This window comes from Gouania willdenowi, chromosome 6 (assembly GCF_900634775.1).
Source record: "Gouania willdenowi chromosome 6, fGouWil2.1, whole genome shotgun sequence".
Taxonomy (NCBI): domain Eukaryota; kingdom Metazoa; phylum Chordata; class Actinopteri; order Blenniiformes; family Gobiesocidae; genus Gouania; species Gouania willdenowi.
In genome coordinates, this window is record NC_041049.1 from 66,055,226 (window position 1) to 66,078,301 (window position 23,076).

General features: G+C 39.0%; 1 protein-coding gene across 1 annotated transcript in view; it reads right to left on the reverse strand.

Moving 5' to 3' along the window:
* LOC114464291 (spatacsin-like) overlaps positions 1–23,076 on the reverse strand; it is a 33,420-nt gene that overhangs the window by 3,025 nt on the left and 7,319 nt on the right. Inside the window, 23 exon segments of the mRNA XM_028448338.1 lie at positions 1,039–1,207; positions 2,973–3,092; positions 3,177–3,310; positions 5,098–5,232; positions 5,416–5,620; positions 5,793–5,938; positions 6,966–7,665; positions 8,460–8,674; positions 9,715–9,880; positions 12,384–12,491; positions 13,504–13,704; positions 14,665–14,943; positions 15,764–15,923; positions 16,864–16,972; positions 17,736–17,941; positions 18,648–18,810; positions 19,096–19,162; positions 19,273–19,434; positions 19,644–19,789; positions 20,052–20,158; positions 21,178–21,375; positions 21,453–21,648; positions 22,214–22,392. Of these exon segments, the coding sequence (XP_028304139.1) occupies positions 1,039–1,207; positions 2,973–3,092; positions 3,177–3,310; positions 5,098–5,232; positions 5,416–5,620; positions 5,793–5,938; positions 6,966–7,665; positions 8,460–8,674; positions 9,715–9,880; positions 12,384–12,491; positions 13,504–13,704; positions 14,665–14,943; positions 15,764–15,923; positions 16,864–16,972; positions 17,736–17,941; positions 18,648–18,810; positions 19,096–19,162; positions 19,273–19,434; positions 19,644–19,789; positions 20,052–20,158; positions 21,178–21,375; positions 21,453–21,648; positions 22,214–22,392 (4,271 nt within the window).

Consider the following 23,076-nt stretch of genomic DNA (forward strand, 5'->3'; position numbering starts at 1 on the left):
CAGACACAAGCTGAGAAATCTAGGGATGCACGATAATTATTGGTCTGACACATTTTCTCATGTTTTCATTAATCTTATGCAATTTGAATTGATAACATAACATCTGCAGAGATGGCAAGTAAAGCAGTATAAATAAATACTGTATTAGTATTAGTATTTTTTATAGTACTTTTATTTATTACACATAGGATGGAGGAGACTACCACCACAGAAGCAGCGTTGCCAGGTTGGATTTAGACTATGGGTGTGATTTTCCATGAATCTGACGATACGATATACGATTCATTATTTGCATGTCACGATACAATATATCCCAATATATCACAATACTAAACAATACGATATATCGCAAAATGAATGATTACAAATTTCATCTTTACAATAAAAAAGGGTTAAAAAATACAATTTATTTCCTTTTTTTTTTAAACTTGCGAGAACATGTAAATGGTAACTAACTTTAATTCAAGTATTATTATCAAACAAAAGTTTTATGTTTATCAAAATGTCAAATTACATTTTTCACAAAAGTTAACATTTTTCTATACTGCTTGAATTGTTGTTTTATTTATTTTTACATATATTTTCAAAGTATTTTATGAAAATAAAGTGCAATCAATTTCTAAGCTAAATTGCATTGAGGAGTGAGGTAGTTTAACAAGGTCTGATGTGGTTTAATGACACTTAGTGACCTGGCGTTTACGTGCTCACTGCTATGCATGTTAGCACAAGTAACTGTTTTTTTCTTTATAAAAAACATGATTAAAAAGTCCATTTGGACATTTTTTGCATCAATATGATAATTGTGCCAAGAAATATAGTGATATATCGCCAAATCAATTTTTTCTTAGACCCTTATTTTAGACTAAAGTGTCCAAAAAAGGTGCTTTAAGTGATATTTTGTGGGACTTTTGGTTTAGGAGTTTTTCTTAATAGCTAGTGGAAAAATGACAAATTATCGTTCCTATTATTAGTTTTTTATTTACAAATGTCAACCTAGAGATTAAATGTCCACAGAGTGTAATCACTGTCCTAACTCACCCCAGGGTTGAGACTCGATCATCTTGAGCTGCGTCTTTGCAGCCATTTCATGGTTTTCTCCAATCTCCCTCCTCATGCTGAAACACAGTGCCACCATGTTGTGCTTCTCGCTGTCTGCAGGAAGCCAGCGCTTTATGTAGTCCAGCAGGGCCGTCTTCAGACTGGAGCTCTGCAACAACACATTGCACCGCTCGATAAAGTAAACTCAGAATTTCAGTGCACATGGCATCAGTACTTCATTATTCAAACCAAGGGGGCTCTGATTGATTGTATTGTATGGTCGACTGATAGCTGTAAAAACACAAGGAAAAATGTGGGAAAAAGTAAGAATTTCCCCCCTAATTTAAACCCTCTGAAAAGAGCCTCTACTAAAAAAAAATTGCAAAAAGTATTTTTATTCAATTAAATTATGCTAGGGTTGGGGTCAATTACATTTGTCAGTTAGAATTACATTTTCAATTACCCATGTTCAATTAACATTATAGTAACCAGTGTTACGGCAAAATTTGCGGTTGACCTCATTTGGAGACATGATTTATTGCTCTGGTTGAGTGATGGAGTCCAGGCGAAGCATTGATGATTTTATAAAAAAGGTTTATTATAAAACTAAGTAAAAAAAGTACAAAGATGGAACAAAGTGGAACAAAAATTAGTGACCGTCCGGCCGGACGTTCGAAGGCAGAGTGAGAGACAATTCTGACACATCACGTATATTGCCCCTCCGTCCCCCTCCCTCCTCCCCCCAGGAGATAAAGAGGACAGAGGAGGGGGAAAGAGGAGAGTGAAAATAAGAGACAGTTTCTTTGGGTCAAAACAACCAGTTCTCTTGGTATCTGCTGATTGCTATGTGAGTGGAGGTGTGTGCGTTTATGTGTTTGTGTGTGTGAATGGATGTGTATGGGGTGTGTATGTGCGACTATGTGAGTGTGTGTAAGCATGTGACTGTGTGATGCCTCCGTGTCTGAGAGATAAAATGTGTTTTGGAAAGCTGACCTCGAGAAGAGAGCAGAAAACATGAGACAGCAGAAATGAAAAGTCTCAACTTAAAGCCTATAAAAGAATAAGGTCTATGAGTAAATATGTTAAACATAACTAACAATTTTGGCCCTGACACCAGCATTTTTTCCAATTACAATTAAAGTATAATTATTTTTTATCCTCAGATAGTCAATTAGAATTACGTTCTCAATTACTAAGGTTCAATTACAATTAATCACAATTACTGAGCCTGAATTGATAACCTAATAAAACTTAACCTTCCACTTGTGTTAGCTTTAGCATCTCTTATGATATCAGGTTCTAAATCAGCTGTAAAATACATTAAAAGCAAATATTTATCATGTAATTTCTTTCCTATCTATTGGAAATACGCACCCTAATCAATGAAAATATACGTTTTAATATTTTTAAAATGGTAAAATGTGGGAAAGCTTGACATGAAACATTTTAGTAATTGTTAACTACATACTGTATGTGTAGTACATAGAACTGTAACATAGTTCCCCAGTTTTACATGAAATTATAATTGACAATTTTTATAGAATTTTCATGGCAATAACAATTACAAAGTCAATTATCTGAACTCAATTACACTTTAATTATGAGGACAACAGCAACAGATTTTTAAAATTACAATTACAATTATGTAATTAATTATCAACTATGTGATTACAATTATAACTGACCCCAACCCTGAATTATGCAATTTATTAATCCTTCATATTTTTACTATTCTCCAGAATTTTACTATGGAGGATCTCATATTAGTTGATATTACTGTGATCTCAAATGAGTCCGAGTCTTAAAATGTCATTAGATTTAACTTATTTATCTTCTTATTTCTTCCCATGGCATACCATTACATCTATATTTAACACAGTAGTGCTTTTGTTTGTGTGTGTGTGTGTGTGTGTGTGTGTGTGTGTGTGTCACACCTGCCCAGTCTCCGTTTCCACCTTCTTCCTTAGCAACATCTCAAAGCAGTGGTTCTGATGCAGCAGGTCCAACACGTACGTCATCTCGTTATATCTGCCGATACCCGTTAGCAGACGCACCTTCGCACACGAAAAAAATCGCAATGTCAATGTTTACCGTCGCCTCCGTGCAAGCGAGTCACAGCTTAGTCACTGCTTCCTCACCAGCTGGCTGTAGAGCTCCCTCGGGGCCAGGTAAGTGTGGCTGAGGTGACGCGCCGCTTGAAGGACTCGGACGATTCCCTCCATGTTGCAGGTGAGGGTGAAACAGTCATGAGCCACGATCAACAGCTCTACGACTATCAGCAGGGAGATACGGGGTCAATAAAGGTCACACGAAAACTAGAATTTTTCATTTTTCCTGAAGAAAAAATTAAAGATCTTCTTGAATCTGAAGTCAGCCCTTACGTTTCCCAGCATTTAACATTAGCATTTTTTATTTGTAGATTATAATCAGAGATGTAAAGAATACTGATACAAAAGTACAGTTACTTGATTTAAATTGTACTCAAGTACAAGTACAAGTAAGTCATCCATAAAATACTCAAGTACAAGTAAAAAGTAGCTCAATTAAATAGTACTCAAAGTAAAAGTTACTAGTTACTTTCACCCCCTACATTTATTTTGGGTAATAAGTCTTGCCAAGGTTCCTTTGCATACAGTAAACATCTCATGTATAAACTTAAAAAGGAAGAGACCAAATCTATTTTCCACAAAGTCGTCTGTATAAAATAAATGCTTTGTCAAAATGTACAATTATTTTTTAAATAAAATAACACCAATAAATTCAATTTAAAATAAAATAAATGATCAGGCTCTAAGTATAGCTACATTTATGAAAACAGTGCCATGTGGGTAACAACATAATAGGAAGAATGGAACAACTAAGAACATATGGATTATGTTCAATGTGCCACAGTACTGTGGTTTAAGGTACCAATGTTTAAAAATAATTTACTCAGTAACTTTTGGGTGTAGAAATGTAATTAATTACTTTACTTATTTTAAAACGTACTTAAATACAAGTAAAATTAAGGATTTATGAATACACTCAAAAAAGTACAAGTACCCAAAAAAGCAACTCAATTACAGTACTTGTAATGAGATATCCTATATTCGTCCCACAAAGGGGAAATTTGCATTTTAGTTACATCCCATCCAAGAAATATGAAAAGACAATCACATATAACATGGGAGGACAGAAGCGGGAGAGCTGTGGGTCGCCACTAGGGCTACGCCCCGTATCTTAGATGAGAAGTGAAAAAGATGAAGTAATAAGAGGGAAAAAGGCAAGTCCCAAATTGTGCTCCTTTAGGGGCCCAGTGTGGGATTAGGAAAAAACAAAACAAAAAAAAAAATCTCCAAGGAAAAACCTATAATATAATAGATTCACTATTTAATTTGTTGTGTAGAACATTTGTTTTGTAGGTCAAGTTTGCCTTATTTTTTCTTGCTTATGGGCTGTAGAAGTTAATAATAATTGGTTTGTTAAAATCCAGTATCGATGCTTCCATAATGGTAACAAAGAAATGTATCCGTCACATTGTAATGATGTCCCATTACAACGGATTTCCACTGGATCCATAACTGCTTCAAACCTGCAGCGCAATTTGCAGTTCTTCAATCCCCACCGCCTCCTCTGGTTTTGCTGCACATCTGTTGCAGCAAGGACTCAATAGATCTCGCTAATTCACATGTAATCGCATGTATGTATGTGATTCACCTGAATAAGACTGGGAGGACCAGACCTTTCCACTGATATTACATTTGGTCCAATCTGAGCACTTTTAAAATTGTATTTCACATATAAATATGGCATTTATCCATGGTTGAATCACATATATATATCACGCAATTACACGTGAATTAGCGGGACCTTCCGAGTCCTTGCTGCAACAGATATGCAGCAAAACCAGAGGAGGTGGGGATTACTGGAAAAGCAGATTGCACTGCGGTTACGCAGCGAAGGAGTTTCTGAGCAGATACGGATCCAGTGGAAATCCAGGGTTAGAGTCAACCACAAAATGTTAGTAGCAGCAGCACAGAGTGTGAGTCTATTTGTGTTGTGCGTGTGTGTGTGTCATACTGCAGCCTGGGTCTCTCAGTGGTACTGTGTTGAGGTTTTCCATCAGTCGGACTCCCAGCAGGTTTGGCTCGTCGCACAGTTTGATCAGCTGCACCAGTGAGTCTCTGCCCTCAGAAGGCCTGAATACCTGCTTCTCTATTACACACACACACACACACGCATACAAACACACAACACATCAAAAATTCAGGATGGTTCATTATCCACATCTTTTCCAGTATCTTTAACATCGAACCTAATTTCATGCTTTGATCAGAAAATGAACAAATATCTCGGAAGTATCTGACAGTGACCTCTAGTATGGATCAGATCACTCACCAGGTTGAAGCTCCTGAGAAGAAACCTGCAGAGCCTGAACGATGGCAGAGGACACCAGCCTGGCCACGGTGGATGCACTCAGACTCTGAGCTCGGATGAAGGCCTGAGCTTTACGGAAACTATCCGGCTGTTCAGTCTTCAGCAAGTTCTCCAGCACCAGGGACGGATCCTGGTTGCAGATTTGAATGAAGGAGCACTGTAGCTCCTAGAGAAAAACACAGGATCCAAGAAGCCTTATATAGGGTGTGTTATTTGTAAATGGAAAATTTACTATTCAAAGTTTGCCATTTAATGCATTCCAAGTGCATAGTTAACTTTAGAGAATTATTTCTGAAATCAACTTGTCGCCCCAATTCTTCCAGATGTCATTGTCTTACCTTTGACAGCTGGTAGAGGCTGAGCACCTTTTTACAGTATTCCCTCCCATGTTGACACTGACGGACCAACTTCTGGAGTTGAACAGATACTGGGTCTTCTGGTAGAGGGAGGAACACGAAGGAGGAGAGGCTGCTGAAGGACTGCGCTGAGGAGGGTGGAGGGAAGCATGGGTTAGAAGAAGACAGGTGGCACAACAGGAAACAAAATGACCACATGACACGAGAAGGCAAGACACACAACGAGACACACCACTGGACAACAGACAGCAAGAGACTGCAAGACAAGTCACAAAACCACACTACGCGACACAACAAGACAAGACGACAACAAGAGCCAATAGGACACGACACAGATTAGACTACAAGACACTATAACACAAAAAACAACATCAGACTATACAACGCAACAAGACAAGACGACAACAAGAGCCAATAGGACACGACACAGATTAGACTACAAGACACTATAACACAAGACACAACAGAACAACAAGAAGAGATAAAAAAAACAACATCAGACTAGACGACAACAAGAGCCAACAAGACAAGACACGACGCAGATGAGACTAGGTGACACAAACAAGACACTATAAGAGAAGACACAACATATCAAGAGGGGATGACAGAAAACAAGACAAGATACGACAAAACACAACCCCAGACTATGTGACACAACAAGACACAACACAGATGAGACTACAATATATTATAGGAAAAGATACAGCACAACAAGAGGGGACGACATAAAACAAGATATGACAAGACACATGAAAAGACAAGACACAATGCCAGACTATGCGACACAACAAGGCACAAGACAAAACACTGATGAGACGAAATACAACAATACAAGATACGACAAGACACAACATGGCACCAACTTGGCATGACAAGATACAACACAACAAGACATAAGACAAGATACGGGCGATGAGACGACAAAGCAACATGAGACTAAGTGGAACAATAAGGTAGGGCAATACAGGACATGAGAAGACATGACGCGACTCGACAAGATACAATAACAGACACAACAAGGTCTTAAAAACTCTGGAGTAACTTTGATGATTCAAAAAGGTGAGCACTCCAACTTTAAAAAGGTGAATGTAATACCTTGAATAGTAACTATACTACAGATGTTTGTATGACAGCTGTCCTGTGTGAGAAGCTTACAGCTGCTGAGGCCCTTCTGTGCAGAAGCTTCTGAAGTCTCTTCCTCTGTTTCAGGCTTCAGCTCTCCAGATGCCAGACTTCGACAGCGCAGAACCAGCCACACGTCAGAGTGAAAGATAGAAAAGTACCGACACACACGACTGGCTTCATGGATGCTTCCTTCATCTAGTAACTGGTTGATCAGAGACACCAGTACAGTTTCCTCTTGGTTCTTCACTGGTTCCTCATATTGACCTGGCAGTCCTTCCAGCCTGAGGAACTTCTCAGTGTTTAGCTCTGAGATGTTACAGAAGGAGAACTCCTTCCTCAGCTCCTCGTGTGTGTTCATATCAGCCACAGGATGCACGGTGAAGACGTTTTCCTGGCCCGCGGTGACGGTGAGCGTGTGTTCACACACTCGACTCTGCCACAGCATTTTCTCAAGGCTCTCCAGTTGGTCCACAGGAGCCGGGCTGAGCAGGGAGAGCCAATGGGCAGCGAGCTTCAGCAGCAAGCAGCGCTCCTGAACCTCCAGCAGCTCCTTGGGAGCCTCGGCACTGACAGGCACTGTGTCAGCGTGTGAGAGGAAAAACTGGGAAGCTAAGAGTGGATCGATGGTATTGGCTTTTAGCTGATCGTGACATTTTCTCCAGAACGTAGCACGGGCCTCCAACCTCCTCCACTGCTGCTTTGATTTCTGGGAGTTCACTTCTTGATGAAGCTATGAGGAGAACATCAAAGTGTTAATCAGGAATGAGGCCAATTATAATTGTAATTGCATAGTTGTTAATTAATTACAATTATGACGTACTTATAATGGTAGTTGTAATGTAAAAAATCTATTGCTGTAGTAATCGTAATTTAATTTTCAATTGGGTTCAGATATTTGACTTTGTAATTGCAATTGGCATGGGAATTCTATAAAAACCGTCAATTATAGTTTAATTAAACGCAAACCTGTGGAACCCTGTTACAGTTTTATAGCTTACACATACGTAATTATTAAAATATGTTTCAGATCAAGTTTTCCCACTACCTGTCACTTCTCTTGAGGACCATTTTACCATTTTTGACAACAAAAAGGCTTAGATGCACACACCAAAAATATTAATACCAACGCTTTCATAGATAAGGAAGCATAACAAGGTAACCAAGAGACAAGAAACAAATTAAATGATAGAAAATATTTTTAGTGTATTTTACAGCTGATTTAGGACATGGGTCAAAACTGACCCATTATCATAAGAGGTGCTTTGGAGTAATTGGAAACATAATTGTAATTTACTTTCAGAGGGAAATGATAACAGTAATTTTAATCATAATTAGAAAAAAATGGCAGTCACCCTAATTATAATTGAGTTGTATTTGAACATTGATCTTTGAAAAGGTAACTGTAAATGAAAAATGTAATTGAGCCCAACCCTGGTGCTAATACTGAAGGTACAGTCAGAAACCAACTTTATTTAAGTGACTGCATCACTAATATTAACCAAGTTATCAAAGGTGGATGCTGACCTGGCTGAGCACCAGGCGATGGACGGGAAGGCCGACGAGCAGCGCCACCTGCCTGGCCTTTGTGTAATGACCGTTTGTCTGCAGCGCATCCACAGCTGCTTGGAACTCCTCCTGCTGGACTGAAGGAGAAGTGCACTGCAGCAACCTGGGAGACAGTCTGACCTCAGACCCCTGAAGTAACAGACTGAGCTGACTCAGCAGCCTGAAGTTTGGACCTAGACACGCACACACACACACAGACACAGATACAGACAGACAGACCAACCATGCAGAAGAACACAAAAAATATGTAAAAAACTAAAATTGACATTAAATTCATTAACAGACGTTTGAAAGCCTCGACGTAGCATTTACGTACTAAATGGATAGTTTAGGCTATCTGAGTACACTGACCAAAGGTTGGTTATTGGAATCATATTACTATGAGACACCTGTAAATATTCATCATCACACAGGTTAATTGGAATGAACAGACTTCATGCTGGGGCTGGGCGATATGCCTGTAAAATGTATCACGATATAAGTGTTTCATATCAGACAATATCGATAATTATTGATTTTTTTATTTTTATTTTATTTTTGAACCAATTTAAGATAGGGAACAGAAGAAAAAAGGCCAAATTTAAAAACTTTGATTTTATACGAAATCTTTAACATTTAAAAAGAGGTCAACAAAACTATGAAAAAAAACGAAAAAACCTCAATTAAAAAATAAACTGTTCAACGTACATAATATAGACATTAAGTCAATAAGTGTGGAGTGAAAGAATAATCCCTTAATTCTGTAAAGCGACTTTGAGTGTCCAAAAAAGCGCTATATAAAATTGATGCATTATTTATTATTATTATTAAATAAATGCTTAATCAAACAAAATGTGCAACAAATTTTGTAAATAATAAATCAGTGCACACCTGAGGATGAACTAACATCTTTGGCATGAAACGAACAACAGGCGATAGAATTAAGAATATAATATGGGGGCAATTTTGACATTTATTTCCTCATTTATAATAAAATAGATTTCTTGTTAAAAAAAAAAAGCAGATGAAAAGAAAAAATAACTCCAATAGTATTTTTACTGTTTAATATTAACCACTGCTGCGGAATCTTTTTTTTTTTAACAGTTAAGTGAAATGATCAAACATTCTATCACACATTTTCTATTGATATTGATCACATCTCTATCACAATATATATAATTTTCATTTTATCGCCCAGGCCTACTTCACGCAGCCACAAATCCATCATTCGCACCGTTGGATTTAAGGAGTTTGTCGACATCGGCCAGGAGCTGCAGCAGGCGGTGGAGGTCGTACTGGGAGCTGCAGCGATGCAGCATGGTGAGCAGCAGCACCGACGCCTGGCTTTCCACCCACTGAAGAGGCAGCACATGGTCTGAGTTGGGCTCACTATTTCTCAGCTGCAACAGGAAGGAGAAACAAGACAGGATTCAAAGTCAGGATACACAGTTTACAGCTTCAATATATTCAACAGACCAGTTATTGGCCTACTTTCCCCAGTAGAACCCTTTGCTTGCACCTGTAAGAAAGAATTTAGTCACACATTGTGAGATAAACACCAAACATACGTATCATTACCCAATTATTTATCACACTGCTCACTTTGTGTGGGGACGGAACTGAGGGTCAGAGTGAAGAGCGGAAAGAGGCGCTCCCAATACTGGACATTAATGTCCATTTTAGGAGGCTGGTGGACACAGCTTATGAGCTTTCAAGGCAAAAATGACCCAACAGTAACACGTACATTATATACTTATTGATATCTGACTGGGTAACCATCTCCATTAGTGATATATGGTTCTGTTTTATCAAACAAAATCATAACTTGCCATGTGTCATCATGACAAGTGACCTTTGAAAGTTCATGTAAAACCCTGTATGCAGCCAAGCTATTTGATCATCCATCCATCCATCCATCTTCTCCCGCTTAGCCGTTTCCGGGTCGCGGGGGCAGCATCCTCAGTAGGGAGGCCCAGACTTCCCTCTCCCCGGCCACTTCCTCCAGCTCTTCCGGGGGGACCCCGAGACGTTCCCAGGCCAGCCGAGAGACATAGTCTCTCCAGCGTGTCCTGGGTCTTCCCCGGGGCCTCCTTCCGGAGGGACGTGCCCTGAACGCCTCACTAGGGAGGCGTTCAGGGGGCATCCTAATTAGGTGCCCGAGCCACCTCATCTGGCTCTTCTCGATGCGGAGGAGCAGCGACTCTACTTTGAGCCCCTCCCGAATGACTGAGCTTCTCACCCTATCTCTAAGGGAGAGCCCAGCCACCCTACGGAGGAAACTCATTTCGGCCGCTTGTACCTGTGATCTTGTTCTTTCGGTCATGACCCAAAGTTCATGACCATAGGTGAGGGTTGGAACGTAGACCGACCTGTAAATAGAGAGCTTCGCTTTTTGGCTCAGCTCCCCCTTTACAATGACGGACTGGTGCAGACTCCGCATCACTGCAGACGCCGCACCAATCCGCCTGTCGATCTCTCGCTCCATCCTTCCCTCACTCGTGAACAAGACCCCGAGGTACTTAAACTCCTCCACCTGGGGCAGAACCTCATCTCCAACCCGGAGAAGGCACTCCACCTTTTTCCGATCATATACAGTTAAAAAAAAAAAAAAACTTTTAATAGTCCTATAATTAGTTAATAAGGATCAGCATGGAGGCTCCCTCTGAGGGGAGGAGTTGGGTTCCAACACTGGAACACTGGCGGACTTCTAAATGTGCCAACATACAAACGCAGTTTGACAATTGGTGGGGAAAAAAATCGCTTATCTATTATTTGCAATTCAATTATTGACAATTATAATTCAAGTCTTAAATTTCCAAAGATCGATTTTTTATATTTTTCAAATTGTAATAGAAGCCAGGTGAGTGTAACATTGCCTGCAAAATGAATTCTGGTGTTCACAAACACCAGAATTCATCTTGTGCCGCTCCAGCTCTTACCCTCCGTAGCAAACCGAACCGGTTCGAACCAATCATGAGGCAGTGTTGTGGTTTAGGGCGGGATATCCGGGTGTGATGAAGGCAGAAGCGCCGAAGCAAAACTGGCGCATTCGCAGTTGCAGGGAGAGAACTAGCTGGGCTACCGCTATTAGCATAGCTAAGAATTAAAACAGAAAGATGCCGATGCAGGAGGATGAACGTGTGGAAGCTGATATAAACTCAGTTTTAGAAGAATCCAGCATTTCCTTTTTGAAAAAGCAACAGCAAGAGGCGCTTTGTGCATTTTTGGATGGTAAAGACGTTGTTGTTGTAGTAGAAACGTCTCTGCGGTGGATGACGCATGTGATTGGCTAAAACAAATCGTGATGCACAGGCACTTCGCCCAAACAGCTTTCTGTTCATGTCCCTCCCTGGTTCCGAAAGGATTCGCCAGACACAGATCCAGATCAAAGTGGAGAACTCGAGTTGAGGGAGGGGCTACACATCAATCTGGCTCTTGCCAGGTTAAGGCAAGTGCTCCTAATTGGGATATTTCAATTACACTGTACAATTTTGAAGATGCTGTGAGGTGTTAAAGAGAAGTAAAATAATTCTGAAGTTGACTGATGTTACATGGAAGATCAATAGTCAGACTCGACAATGATCAAAAATTTAATTGATAATCATTAATAATCAAAAATCTGTTTGTTATCGAATCGAGACTTCAATAAAGAGTCAAAATTGGGAAATTTTGCTGATTAACCAGCTCATCAAATGATGTTTAGTTCACAGAGGAAATAACTAAGAAATCAAAATGCAATAAAAAAATGTGTGAGTGCTATGAATAAACATTTTCTGTGCTTGCAAAAATTTCTTTCTGCTGCCAAAGTTTTTACTTGAGGAGCACAAGTGTTCCCTGGGAAAAATGTCAGTGTAGAACCTTGTACAGTGATGACCTTTCTTATCTTTGGTCAGTCCTACTCACAGTGATAAGAACCCTCTGGAAGTCGAGCAGTTTGGATTTTGCGTCGGTAAAATTCCTGTAGTCGCAGCACAGCTCAAACATCCTGAGCACCAACACCAGAGGACATTCCTGTGAGACGAGAAAAGCACAGGTCCCGTCGGTTTTTCCTTTTCATCATTACGGCGTCATTATAAAGTCAGGAAAGCAAAACATTTCACTTATTTAGGCCTAAAGAAAAATGGCTGTTTTTGGAAGGAATATGAAAAAATTTCATCGTTTATTGACCAGAGAAGCCAAAAAACATTACTTTTACTAAAAAATTTACACTACTTCAGTTTTTAGAAAAAACAAGTGCTATCGTTTCAACTTTCTTCATCATTCGTTAATAGGTAACACTTTACAAAAAGGGTCCCTTAATGAATGTTTGTCAATACATGATTAAGCATTAAATAACAAGATATTCATCAATACAATGCATTACCTAATATTAATGAACAATTAATGCATTAATAAGCATTTAATTAATTTTCACTGTTCAGAGTTCATTAAAAAGTTATTAAGCAATATTAAAAGTTACATAGTGTAATTACTTATCCTTGTGTATGCATATCTAATATTATGCATTAATTAATATATTAGTAAAACGTAATAGCGTCTATAGTAATCATTTACGTGTGGTGTTTATTTAGTAAGGTGTTTCATAACATTAGCAACCTGACAAAAACTAAAAAGCCAAAAGCTATTACTGATGGTTAATTATGGTTAAGTGTTGCGTATGAGGCACTCTTATTTATTTAGTCGGGTTTATGTCAAGTTGCTAATGTTACGCAACAACCTATTTAATAAACATAAGTAAATCATTACTAGAGGCGTTATTACATTTACCATAATATTAATTAATGCATATTACGTATGCATACATAAGGATAAGTAGTTACATTATGTAACTTTTATTAATGCTTAATAATGTTTTAATTAACTATAGACATTAAATAACTGCTTATTAATGCACTAACTGATATGTTAATTGATGTTAGGTAATTAAAATGATTAATAATGTATTCATAAACTGTTCATTAATGCTTAATAATGCATTAACTAAAGTTAATTAAGGGACCCTTATTGTAAGGTTAATATTTACCCTCTGAAAGAACTCAAAGCCACGTAGGAGGGGCCTGACAAGGCCCCGCCCAAGAAGGGTCTTCCAGATGATTGACAGGTCATGCAGGGACCATTGGTGATCTTGGGGAGCTTCGGGCAGGTGGGAGGTGGCTTCCCTGGCTGTGACATCATCAATAGACGTCAGCACCCACACACACAAGCACGGCAGCAGCTCGCTTCTCTGTTCGGAAATTTCACAGGTTAACGGTTACTCCAGTCAGACAATGACATGAATAAACTGTAAACTACATGGACATCTCTGCTGAATTTAATCTAATAATGATCTTTTTCCATTTATAATCAACTACTAAGAAAAAATCTTTGTCAGGGTTGGGGTCAATTATAATTGTAATCGCCTAATTGATAATTAATTACAATTATGGCGGAATTATAGATGTAATTTTAAAAGTCTGTTGCTGGCGTAATTAAATTGTAATTGAGTTTAGATGATTGACTTTGTAATTTATTGCCATGAAAATTCTATAGGAATTATCAATTAGAATTTTTACGCAAAACTGGGGAACCATGTTACAGTTCTATGTACAGTTCTACACATATGTAGTTAATTATTAAAATATGTTCCATTTTTTTCCACATTTTACCAATTTAAAAAAAATAAATCTAGGGGTATACTGACACAAAAAAGGCTCAGACGGCCAAACCAAAAATATGAAAACCTATATTTTCATTGATTATGAAGCCTAACAAGGTAATCAATAGATAGGAAAGAAATTAGACGATAGATATTTTATTTTTTTTTTAGTGTATTTTACAGCTGACCTGTTATCATAAGAGATGCTAACAGGAAGCTAACACAAGAGGAAGCTTAACTTTTATTAGGTTATTTCTTTCAGGCCCAGTTATTGTGATTAATTGTAATTGAACTTTAGTAATTGAGAATGTAATTGTAATTGACTTTCTGAGGACAAAAAAATAACTGGAATTTAATTGTAATTGGAAAAAATGCTGGGCACTAATCGTAACTGAACATGGGTAATTGACAGCATCATTGTAACTGAAAAACATAATTGACCCCAACCCTGATCTTTGTAAAATATTTGAATGGTTTTCCATCACTAACTCCTAAAGGCACCTGAAGGGTTAAACACCCAGACAAAGTGCCTGTGTTTCGTTTGTGTACCTGCAGACATGCAGCCAGTATTGCTAGCATTGGGCAGCGTTGGATCACTGCCTCCTGTAGCAGGTATCTGCAAGGCGACGCCTCTTCCTGGCTCTGCAGGAGCACCTGAAACAAGTCGCTGTAGTGCTGAGTCGTGCCTGAAGCCTTCTGTTGTCTGAGCAGCCCGGATTGAACTTTGAGGTCACAGTCGCTCGTCTGACTGTAGACCTGCAGGTCCTCAAACACAATGCTCAGGTGGGCCTGCAGGGTGGGCCCAAACTGAGCCACCAGCGACTTCACCTGGAGGAAAGTCCAAATATAATCAGAGGTAAGACAAACACGGTAATCTCAGATAGTGCTCACCTGTACTCCAAACCAGAATAATCCTTACATCACGTACTAAATCTGTACTAGCATGGTAGAAAATGAGAAGAAAGAAAGAAATACAGAGCAGTGCTAGTCACAGATGGAGCAGGAGCGAGTACCTGAGAAGGTGAGACCGTCACAATAACCCCTATCGTAATTTTCTAATAACACTAAGAAGTGAACTTTTTCATTTATAGAGTGACAGGGAGGGAAGAACTGTTTAAGGAGATATGGGGCCCATTCCTCAGTCATAGGACTAAAATGGAAATGTAACTTGCGTTTGGATTAGTTACATGAAGTGCATCTGAAAATCCTAGTGTTGTGTGTTTGTTTTGGGGTTTGTTTAGTTTTTTTTTTAGTTTTTTTTAGTTTGGTTACTTGCTGTCTGGCCTGAGTGATGTTTTTTGCCAGAATATTTGTGTTGTATGTACCTGTTTCTAGATTCAAAAACAAAAAAGAAATGAAAAGCAAGTTAACAGTATAGGACGTTGCATAAACAGTCTCCTCTTTTAATGTATATTTGATATGAATAAAACATATATACATTTTGTTATGTCAGCTGTATATTGTAGATGCTTTTCAAAACACAATTAAAAAAAAAAAGAAGTGAACACTTTCCTACTGTGCCATAAAGAAGTGACTTTGTGTCGATCATTACTACTTCAGGCTTTTAGTACAGATTTGACACATAAAAATAAGGAATCTTTCTGGTTGATGTGTGTGTACGGTGTGTGTGTGTGTGTGTGTGTGTCACCTGCTCGGGCGGGAAGTTGTGCAACTGAACGAATAATAGGAAGTGTATCAAGTGTTTGTCCTGAGCGCAGTGGGAGGGATAGACGGAGCTGAGCGTCAGACTGTGGAGCTGACAGAACTGGACGGGCAGAGCCCAATCCTGAGCTGCCTCATACGAAGACCTGCAACAAACACAGCACAGCACACACGTGATTATTTACCCCCCCAAACGGAATCATTTGAGTGCTGATAATCTGTAATCTGTTGTCAAACTGCCCGTCTTGATTTCCTCATCTTCTGCTTTCTTGGTTTGCAAATCTGGATTACTGGAGAAAATTACCATACAACAAGCTTCACATGTGCTTGTTAAAGACTCAAACTGCTTTCTCCTTTTTTCTTATTTAAACCTTCTTCTGGACCCAGAGACAAAAGGACTCCCTTCAAACGGCACCTAAACCCCCTTTTTTAGCTACATATTAAAGGCAATAACCACACGCTCATGCTTACACCTCCTTTGATGATCATTTGCTTATATTTATTCATCTTTCATTGATAAGAATTTCTTCTCTTACTTTATTTTACTCCAGTTTTATTTGCAATTAGTTTGCATTAATTTAAGGAACATATGCTCCTGTGGTTTGTTGCTGCTGTTGTGCACGATTTTTTATTTATTTCATTTTTTTTTTGCCTTATCTGCACATGCTGCCGAAGGTCAACACTACATGAAGTGCAATCTTTTTACGACAGCAATGCATGTTTTGTTATTGCATTAAATAAATGTATTTATTTTATTGCATAATTGTGACCATCACCAGCCCTCCCTAAGAAACAGTAAAAAAACACTTGATTTAAGGGAGGAAATAAAAAGAGAGGGCAGTGCTACACCTAGGTGGGGGGAAGGGAACAGGGAAGAGGGAGTTAGGGTAGGAAAATGGAAGGGTTTAACTTTTTGATAATAAACGGTCAAACTTATTCTTTGTCTGTTCTTTTATTCATTCATTCATTCATACAGATTAAATGTTGTATTCATTTTCCTGTTGTTTAGTATCACGTGCTAAACTGGTTCTGTTGACCCCTGCTTTTGATGGAATGTGATGTCACTAGGATGGATGTGAGTCTGACCTGTTGATGCCTCTCTGCTGCAGAGTGTCAACCACAGCAGCTTCTAGGTAACCAATCAGCTCTTGAGCTGTCGCTGGCTCCTCCTTCACCAGTTTCAGGCCTTTGGAAGCTGAAAGGAGTTTTGCAGAAAGGATGAGCACATTGGGCTGACGAAGCAGGGTTGGGGTCAATTATAATTATAATCGCGTATTTAATAATTTAAAAAAATCGTAATTCAATTGTAATTGAGTTTAGATAATTGTCTTTGGAATTGTAATTGCCATGAAAATGAGATAAAAATTTAACGCTAAACTGTTGAACCATGTTACAGTTCTATGTATAGTTCTACACATACTGTATGTAGTTAAAAATGATAAAAATATGTTCCATATCAAGCATTCCCACATTTTACCATTTAAAATAATATAAATCTAGGGGTATACGACTACAAAAAAGGCTCAGACGCCCACACCAAAAATATTAAAACCTATATTTTTATTGATTAGGAAGCCCAACAAGGTAACCAATAGATAGGAAAGAAATTAAATGATAGATATTTGTTTTTAGTGTATTTTACAGCTGATTTATGACCCGTTATCATTAGAGATGCTAACAGAAAGCTAGCTAAAGAGGAAGGTTAACTTTTATTAGGTTATTTATTTCAGGCTCAGTAGTAGTGAATAATTGTTATTGAACTTTAGTACTTGAGAACATAATTGCAATTTACTTTCTGAGGATTAAAACTTATTGTAATTTAATTGTAATTGAAAAAACCGCTGGTTGCTGTAATCGTAATTGAATTATAATTGAACATGGGTAATTGAAAAGGTAATTGTAACTGAAAACTGTAATTGACCCCAACCCTGTGGCAAAGTGTGTGCATGTCCGTTTACCCAAAGCTTGCACGTGCACTGTTGGAGCAGTGTGTGCGTTTCCACTCCAGTGCTGGAGGATGAGGTTCAGGACTCTGATGTCGACTCTCAGTTTGAAGGAGCTGACGCCGAGGAGCTCACAGAAGCAGATGGCAGCCGACGTAACTGACGGCACGTTGAAACACTGCACGGCACAACGGTAAGCCTGCTGCCACGCCCACTGCAACCTAACACAAACACACACACGCAGAACTCATGTATTGCTCATCACCAAACGCTCCCATTGGTTTCTGATTTCATTGAGAAAAAGGAACACATAATAATTCCTGATTCTAAAACTTCAGCTGATAATAGCACATTTCTAACATTTTTGGTGTTTGAAGATAGCCCCGCCCCTTTACCCTTTGACCCTGCTCAGCCAGCACTGCTATGTGCTAAAACAGGGGTGTCAAACTCATTTTAGTTCAGAAGCCAAATACGGACCAGTTTAATCTCAAGTGTACCATAGATTTTATGCGCGAAAACAAGTAATTTCAACATTATGGTGCCCAATTTACGCTTCTTTGTGTACATAAAATACAAAATATGGAAGAAACTGACAATATCCAAGCAATAAGTGATAGATATCAGTCTTAACAGGATCTTCACTTTCAATTTCCTACATTTTGTGACCAATTTCTAATTCCTAATGATAACTGGGTTTGTAATGGCCTAAATCTTTAAAGTGTACTTGACAATTGTGTAGGGGGCATTTTCAATTTCGTTGTACTTTGTGCAATGACAAAAAAGAGGATTTTGATTCTGAAACTGTGAAAATGTAGTATTTAAGTAGTGCTTTTCTAACTGGTAGCCCTTCGGACTATGCAGTGCCTATGAAGTAGCTCACAGTTTCAGAAAGGTTGGTGACCCCTGGTCTAAAGAAACCGTACTCACTCCAGCCTGACATCCTTGCAGCTGCTCAGCTTCTGCACGAGTAAAGTCGCATAAGCGAAAGATGGACGACCGTGACGTAAATAGAAAAGGAAGTCCAGGTTTTCCATCAGAGCAAAGCTGTTGATTAGATGAGAACTGGAAAAGTGAGGCAGCTCCAGCGTTTCTGTGGATGTAAAACATGTTTACTTCACATTTAAAGGCTGAACAGGAAAACCCATCAAGTCAATACTAAACAACTAATGCATTCTTCATTCTGTAGAATCGACTACAGGGAATGCAACTCTACTGAAACATTCAGAGAAACTTTCATTTTGATTTCAAGTATTTCATTCTCAGTCCAAACAATGCAATCTTCTTCTGGTGAACCCATTTTGTTATTTTGGATGTATGATTTAATTCAGTGGTGACTGAAGCTTCCAGAAACATTTCTGCAGCCTTTAAGACTCACCAGTAGACTTGAGTGTGTTTGCTGCCTGCCAGCCAAACAGCTTGGATGGATCCAGAGGATGGAGAGACTGCATAAACACAACCAAATACTCTGATTACAAACTGTGTCTGCTCCATGAGAACACATGTCAGCATAAAGCAAGAGTGTAAAACCAGAACAGTTTCTGTGTTTGCAAACCTGTAAGAGGTGGTAGACAGAGATGTCGGCGGGGGGTCCGTTTCCTCGGGGGCTCCCGGGGAACAGTGCAGCCTTTAGCTTGGGATGAGCAGTCAGGGCCATCTTCATCAGCTGAGGGTCCACCGCACTCTGTAACTGGCCTGTACCACGCTGAGCCATCACCTGGATGAAACAAGACCAGAACAGGAGGACAGGTTAAAGGACTTCTCCCTCACACAGCAGTACACTTCTTAAGGATGGTCCCATTGATCGGGATCGACTGATATCCATAAAAACTGACTAATGACTTGATTAAAAACTGCTGGCTGACTGAGAACTAAGATCAATACTGCAGTATTTGGTGTATAAGTACTGCGGGGGACTTTGTGTACCTGGTCAAGTCCTCCAGGAGCAAACATGATCGTGGCCAGAGCCAGCAGACTGTGTCCCTCTAACAGCAAACTGCTGAGAGATGCTTGGCCGCCTGGTAGCAGAACCTGGGCACTGATCAAACTAGCCTGGAAAACCAGAACTGGGTCTGGAAAAACAAGAGTGAAACACACTGTTCACCAAATAAAACATGAAGTTCAAATTGAGTGAACTAAATCTATATTTAGAAATCTTAATTTTAACCTCATAAATGTGTGGATTTCTGTAATGTACAGGATCATGAAACATGTAAACTGGTCGGACAGTTCGAGAGGTTGAGGTCACAACAATGAGTACAGAACAAAAATTAAAAGCTAAAACATTTGAAAATACTGTTAATAATAAGGAAAATTGTAGGAGTCGTATCCAACCTGTCACATCTCTGGTGATCTCCTGAATCTTTACCATCATCTCCACCCAGGGCTGGCTCTCAGACAGGGTCTGATTGGTCAGGAGGGGACAGTTTCTGGGAGTCAGCCTGTCAGAGGGGCCCAGAGACTGATTGAATAGGGACATTCTGTTTGACCGGTAAATGATCGTGAACGACCGATATACGCAAAAACAGATAGATTGTCTTTTTCATTGAAGAAGATGACAAAAGAACTGATCTCATCAGTAACAAATAGGCTAAAATGGCTCTAAATGTTCCCTAAAATGGTTCAAAGAGAAAAAAAAAAAATATTTCACTGGCATTTATTTAATTCCAGCAAGTTAATTTTGTCTTTTTTTTTTTTTTAAATAATATGTTATGGTTTCATTTATTCAGACAACTTTTTTCCAGGAAATTTACTTTGATCTCCTGACATGTTTCAACAGCCATCTGTTAGTCTTCCTCAGAGGCGTCTACTGATTGCTTTGATTAATTCTTATGAGTTCTGTATGAAAAAAAAAAATCATGTATTTGTTTGTCTGTTAGCAGGATTGTGTCAAAAGCACTAAAAGGATTTTGACAAAATTGTAACCAAATATAGACCTTACGCATTGGAAGATTCCATTAAATTTGAATTTTATATCTTAATAAGTGCTACGAGATGAATATTGTTGTAATTGACGCAATATAAATAATGTTGAATAAAACTGAATTGAATTTTGGAGGGGATCAGATTAATATTTGTGAATCAATTTAAAAAGATCCCTATCTCTCATCATTGGACTAAAGTCATATCTCGGGTCTTAACTGACCGATCATTAGGGAATTTGACTCATTTATTTTGGGGTGGTTACTCATTTATCTCACCGAGTTTGAATCTCGGTTCAGATCTGAATTGTGCAATGCGGATATACATTTCTTCCAAGCCTTCAAAGTGTGATTGATCATGGTACTATGATCAGGATCAATGATCCAATGCCAATATCTGGCAAAGAGAATATTTGGCACTCGGCTGATGTTTGCGTTGCTCTTGTTTTGAAAGCCTCATGTTAATCATCTGACCTAAAAACCGTGATCGGAGCACCTTTATCACCAAATGTGAAGCCCTGGGACAGTCAAACACACACCTGTAGTGCTCCAGGTAGGTGTACAGTAAGTACTGCAGAATCCGGTCCATGCAGAAGGGGATGAGGATGCTGTGCAGGCTGAGGGGGGAGTGGTAGTGAGGGATGGGATGAGATGAGGCCATGAGGGCTCCAGTCTGAGCCAACCTCCACAACAGCTGCCCACAGTCTGACAACTCATCTGGGATAAAAACGCCTCTCCTGGAGAACAAAATGCCCCCATGAAAAGACATTAACTAACAACATTCAGGTAAAAACATTGATTTTTGTGGCTCTACCTGGCCAGCACATCCAGGATGTTCTCCCTCATTAAGGTGCTACACACTGTGTAGTCGTTGACCAGCTCTGGCGTTAACTCGGGCCACTGGTTGGTACCGGGTGTGTCTATACTCTGGATCCAATTGAGCACTCGGTCCATGTCGTGGAGTGAAGTCAGATAACGCCACAACTCAGAGGAGCCACAGGAACTCAGATCTAAAGAAAACAAGGGAAGCTGTCATCACTGTGAAAACAGGAAGAATCAAGCAGACATGGGATGTGAACATTAAGCCTTTACTTAAAGTAAAAATGTCTCTCATCATCACTCTCATTTTAAACAGGTACACTTAACAGACAGATTAGATGTTTGAATATGGGAAGATAACAATAAAGTATTTTACAGAGGTGTAAAGAGTACTGATATATCCTACTCAAGTAGAAGTACTGTTACTTGATTGAAATTGTACTTGAGTACAAATACAAGTAAGTCATACATGAAATACTCAAGTACAAGTAAAAAGTAGTTCATTTAAATAGTACTCAAAATAAAAGTTATTAGTTACTTTCACCCCCCATGACAACATACTGTCTGCAGAGATTTGCTTTTCTCTCCATGTTGCTAAAAAAACCATGACAAGAGCTCTCAGAACACAAAAAACAAACAAACACAGATGAAAAATTACCTCCTTTGCAGATATTAAAGAAAGCAAACAAAAGGAACAAAAAATACAAGATGTGTTACTAGAATTAGGGCCTTGACCTCCAACTTTGGATCGTCTACCTGAAGGTTTGCGTCTCGATAGGAGAACAGCTGTCTGGGAACTCTGATCCCAGTCCTTCACCCAGTCCAATCTGAGGTTTCTCCAAAGTCCTCCCTCCAGTTCCTCGGAGCTCTCTTGTTCCAACAACTCCCTCAGAAGCTCCTCACCTCCATTCATCGTGGGAAGCATCTGAGGAACCCTGGGAAATGAGCAAAGGTTAGTATTCTGCCTCCGCTGCCAAACTGTGGGTAACGGAATCTACAGCTCGGACAAATATACAAAAAACTGCAACATTACACACACTCTTACAAATTGATGACTGCAAAATATGAAATAGGTTTAGTAGGAAAATAATCTGTGTACCCTTCGTTTTTTGGTTATTCTGTTTCAAAATCAAATCAATATAACAAATAAATGGTGTGGTTATTTTGTTTTACTTACTTAAAACCAAAACAGAAATACAGAAAAATAAAAAAACAGACAAGCAGCATTTTTTTTGGTTTTAAAATGGAATCTTTTTCTGTTTGAGTGATATTTGGATATTTAAGGGGAAACTAGGACGAGAGCTTCATGTTTTAAGCTCACCATACAAAGGGGACCCACAGAAGAGGGGGACTTTTACTACCTGACAATAAAAAAGGAGCGTCGCATAAGTCACACAACTGATGAAGTGGTGAATCTAAACGTTATTAATACATAAATAAATCAAAACAACAAAAAGACATGATGTAAAACATGCACATGATATGTGATTAAAGGAAACAGAGGTGGTGTAATGAATCTACTGGTGCTCCTCGTTTCTTGTGATCAACTTGGGATGTAATTGTTTTTGCAAAAGTGTCAAATGGTAGATGTTCTAACATCTATTGTTCCTCACACCAGC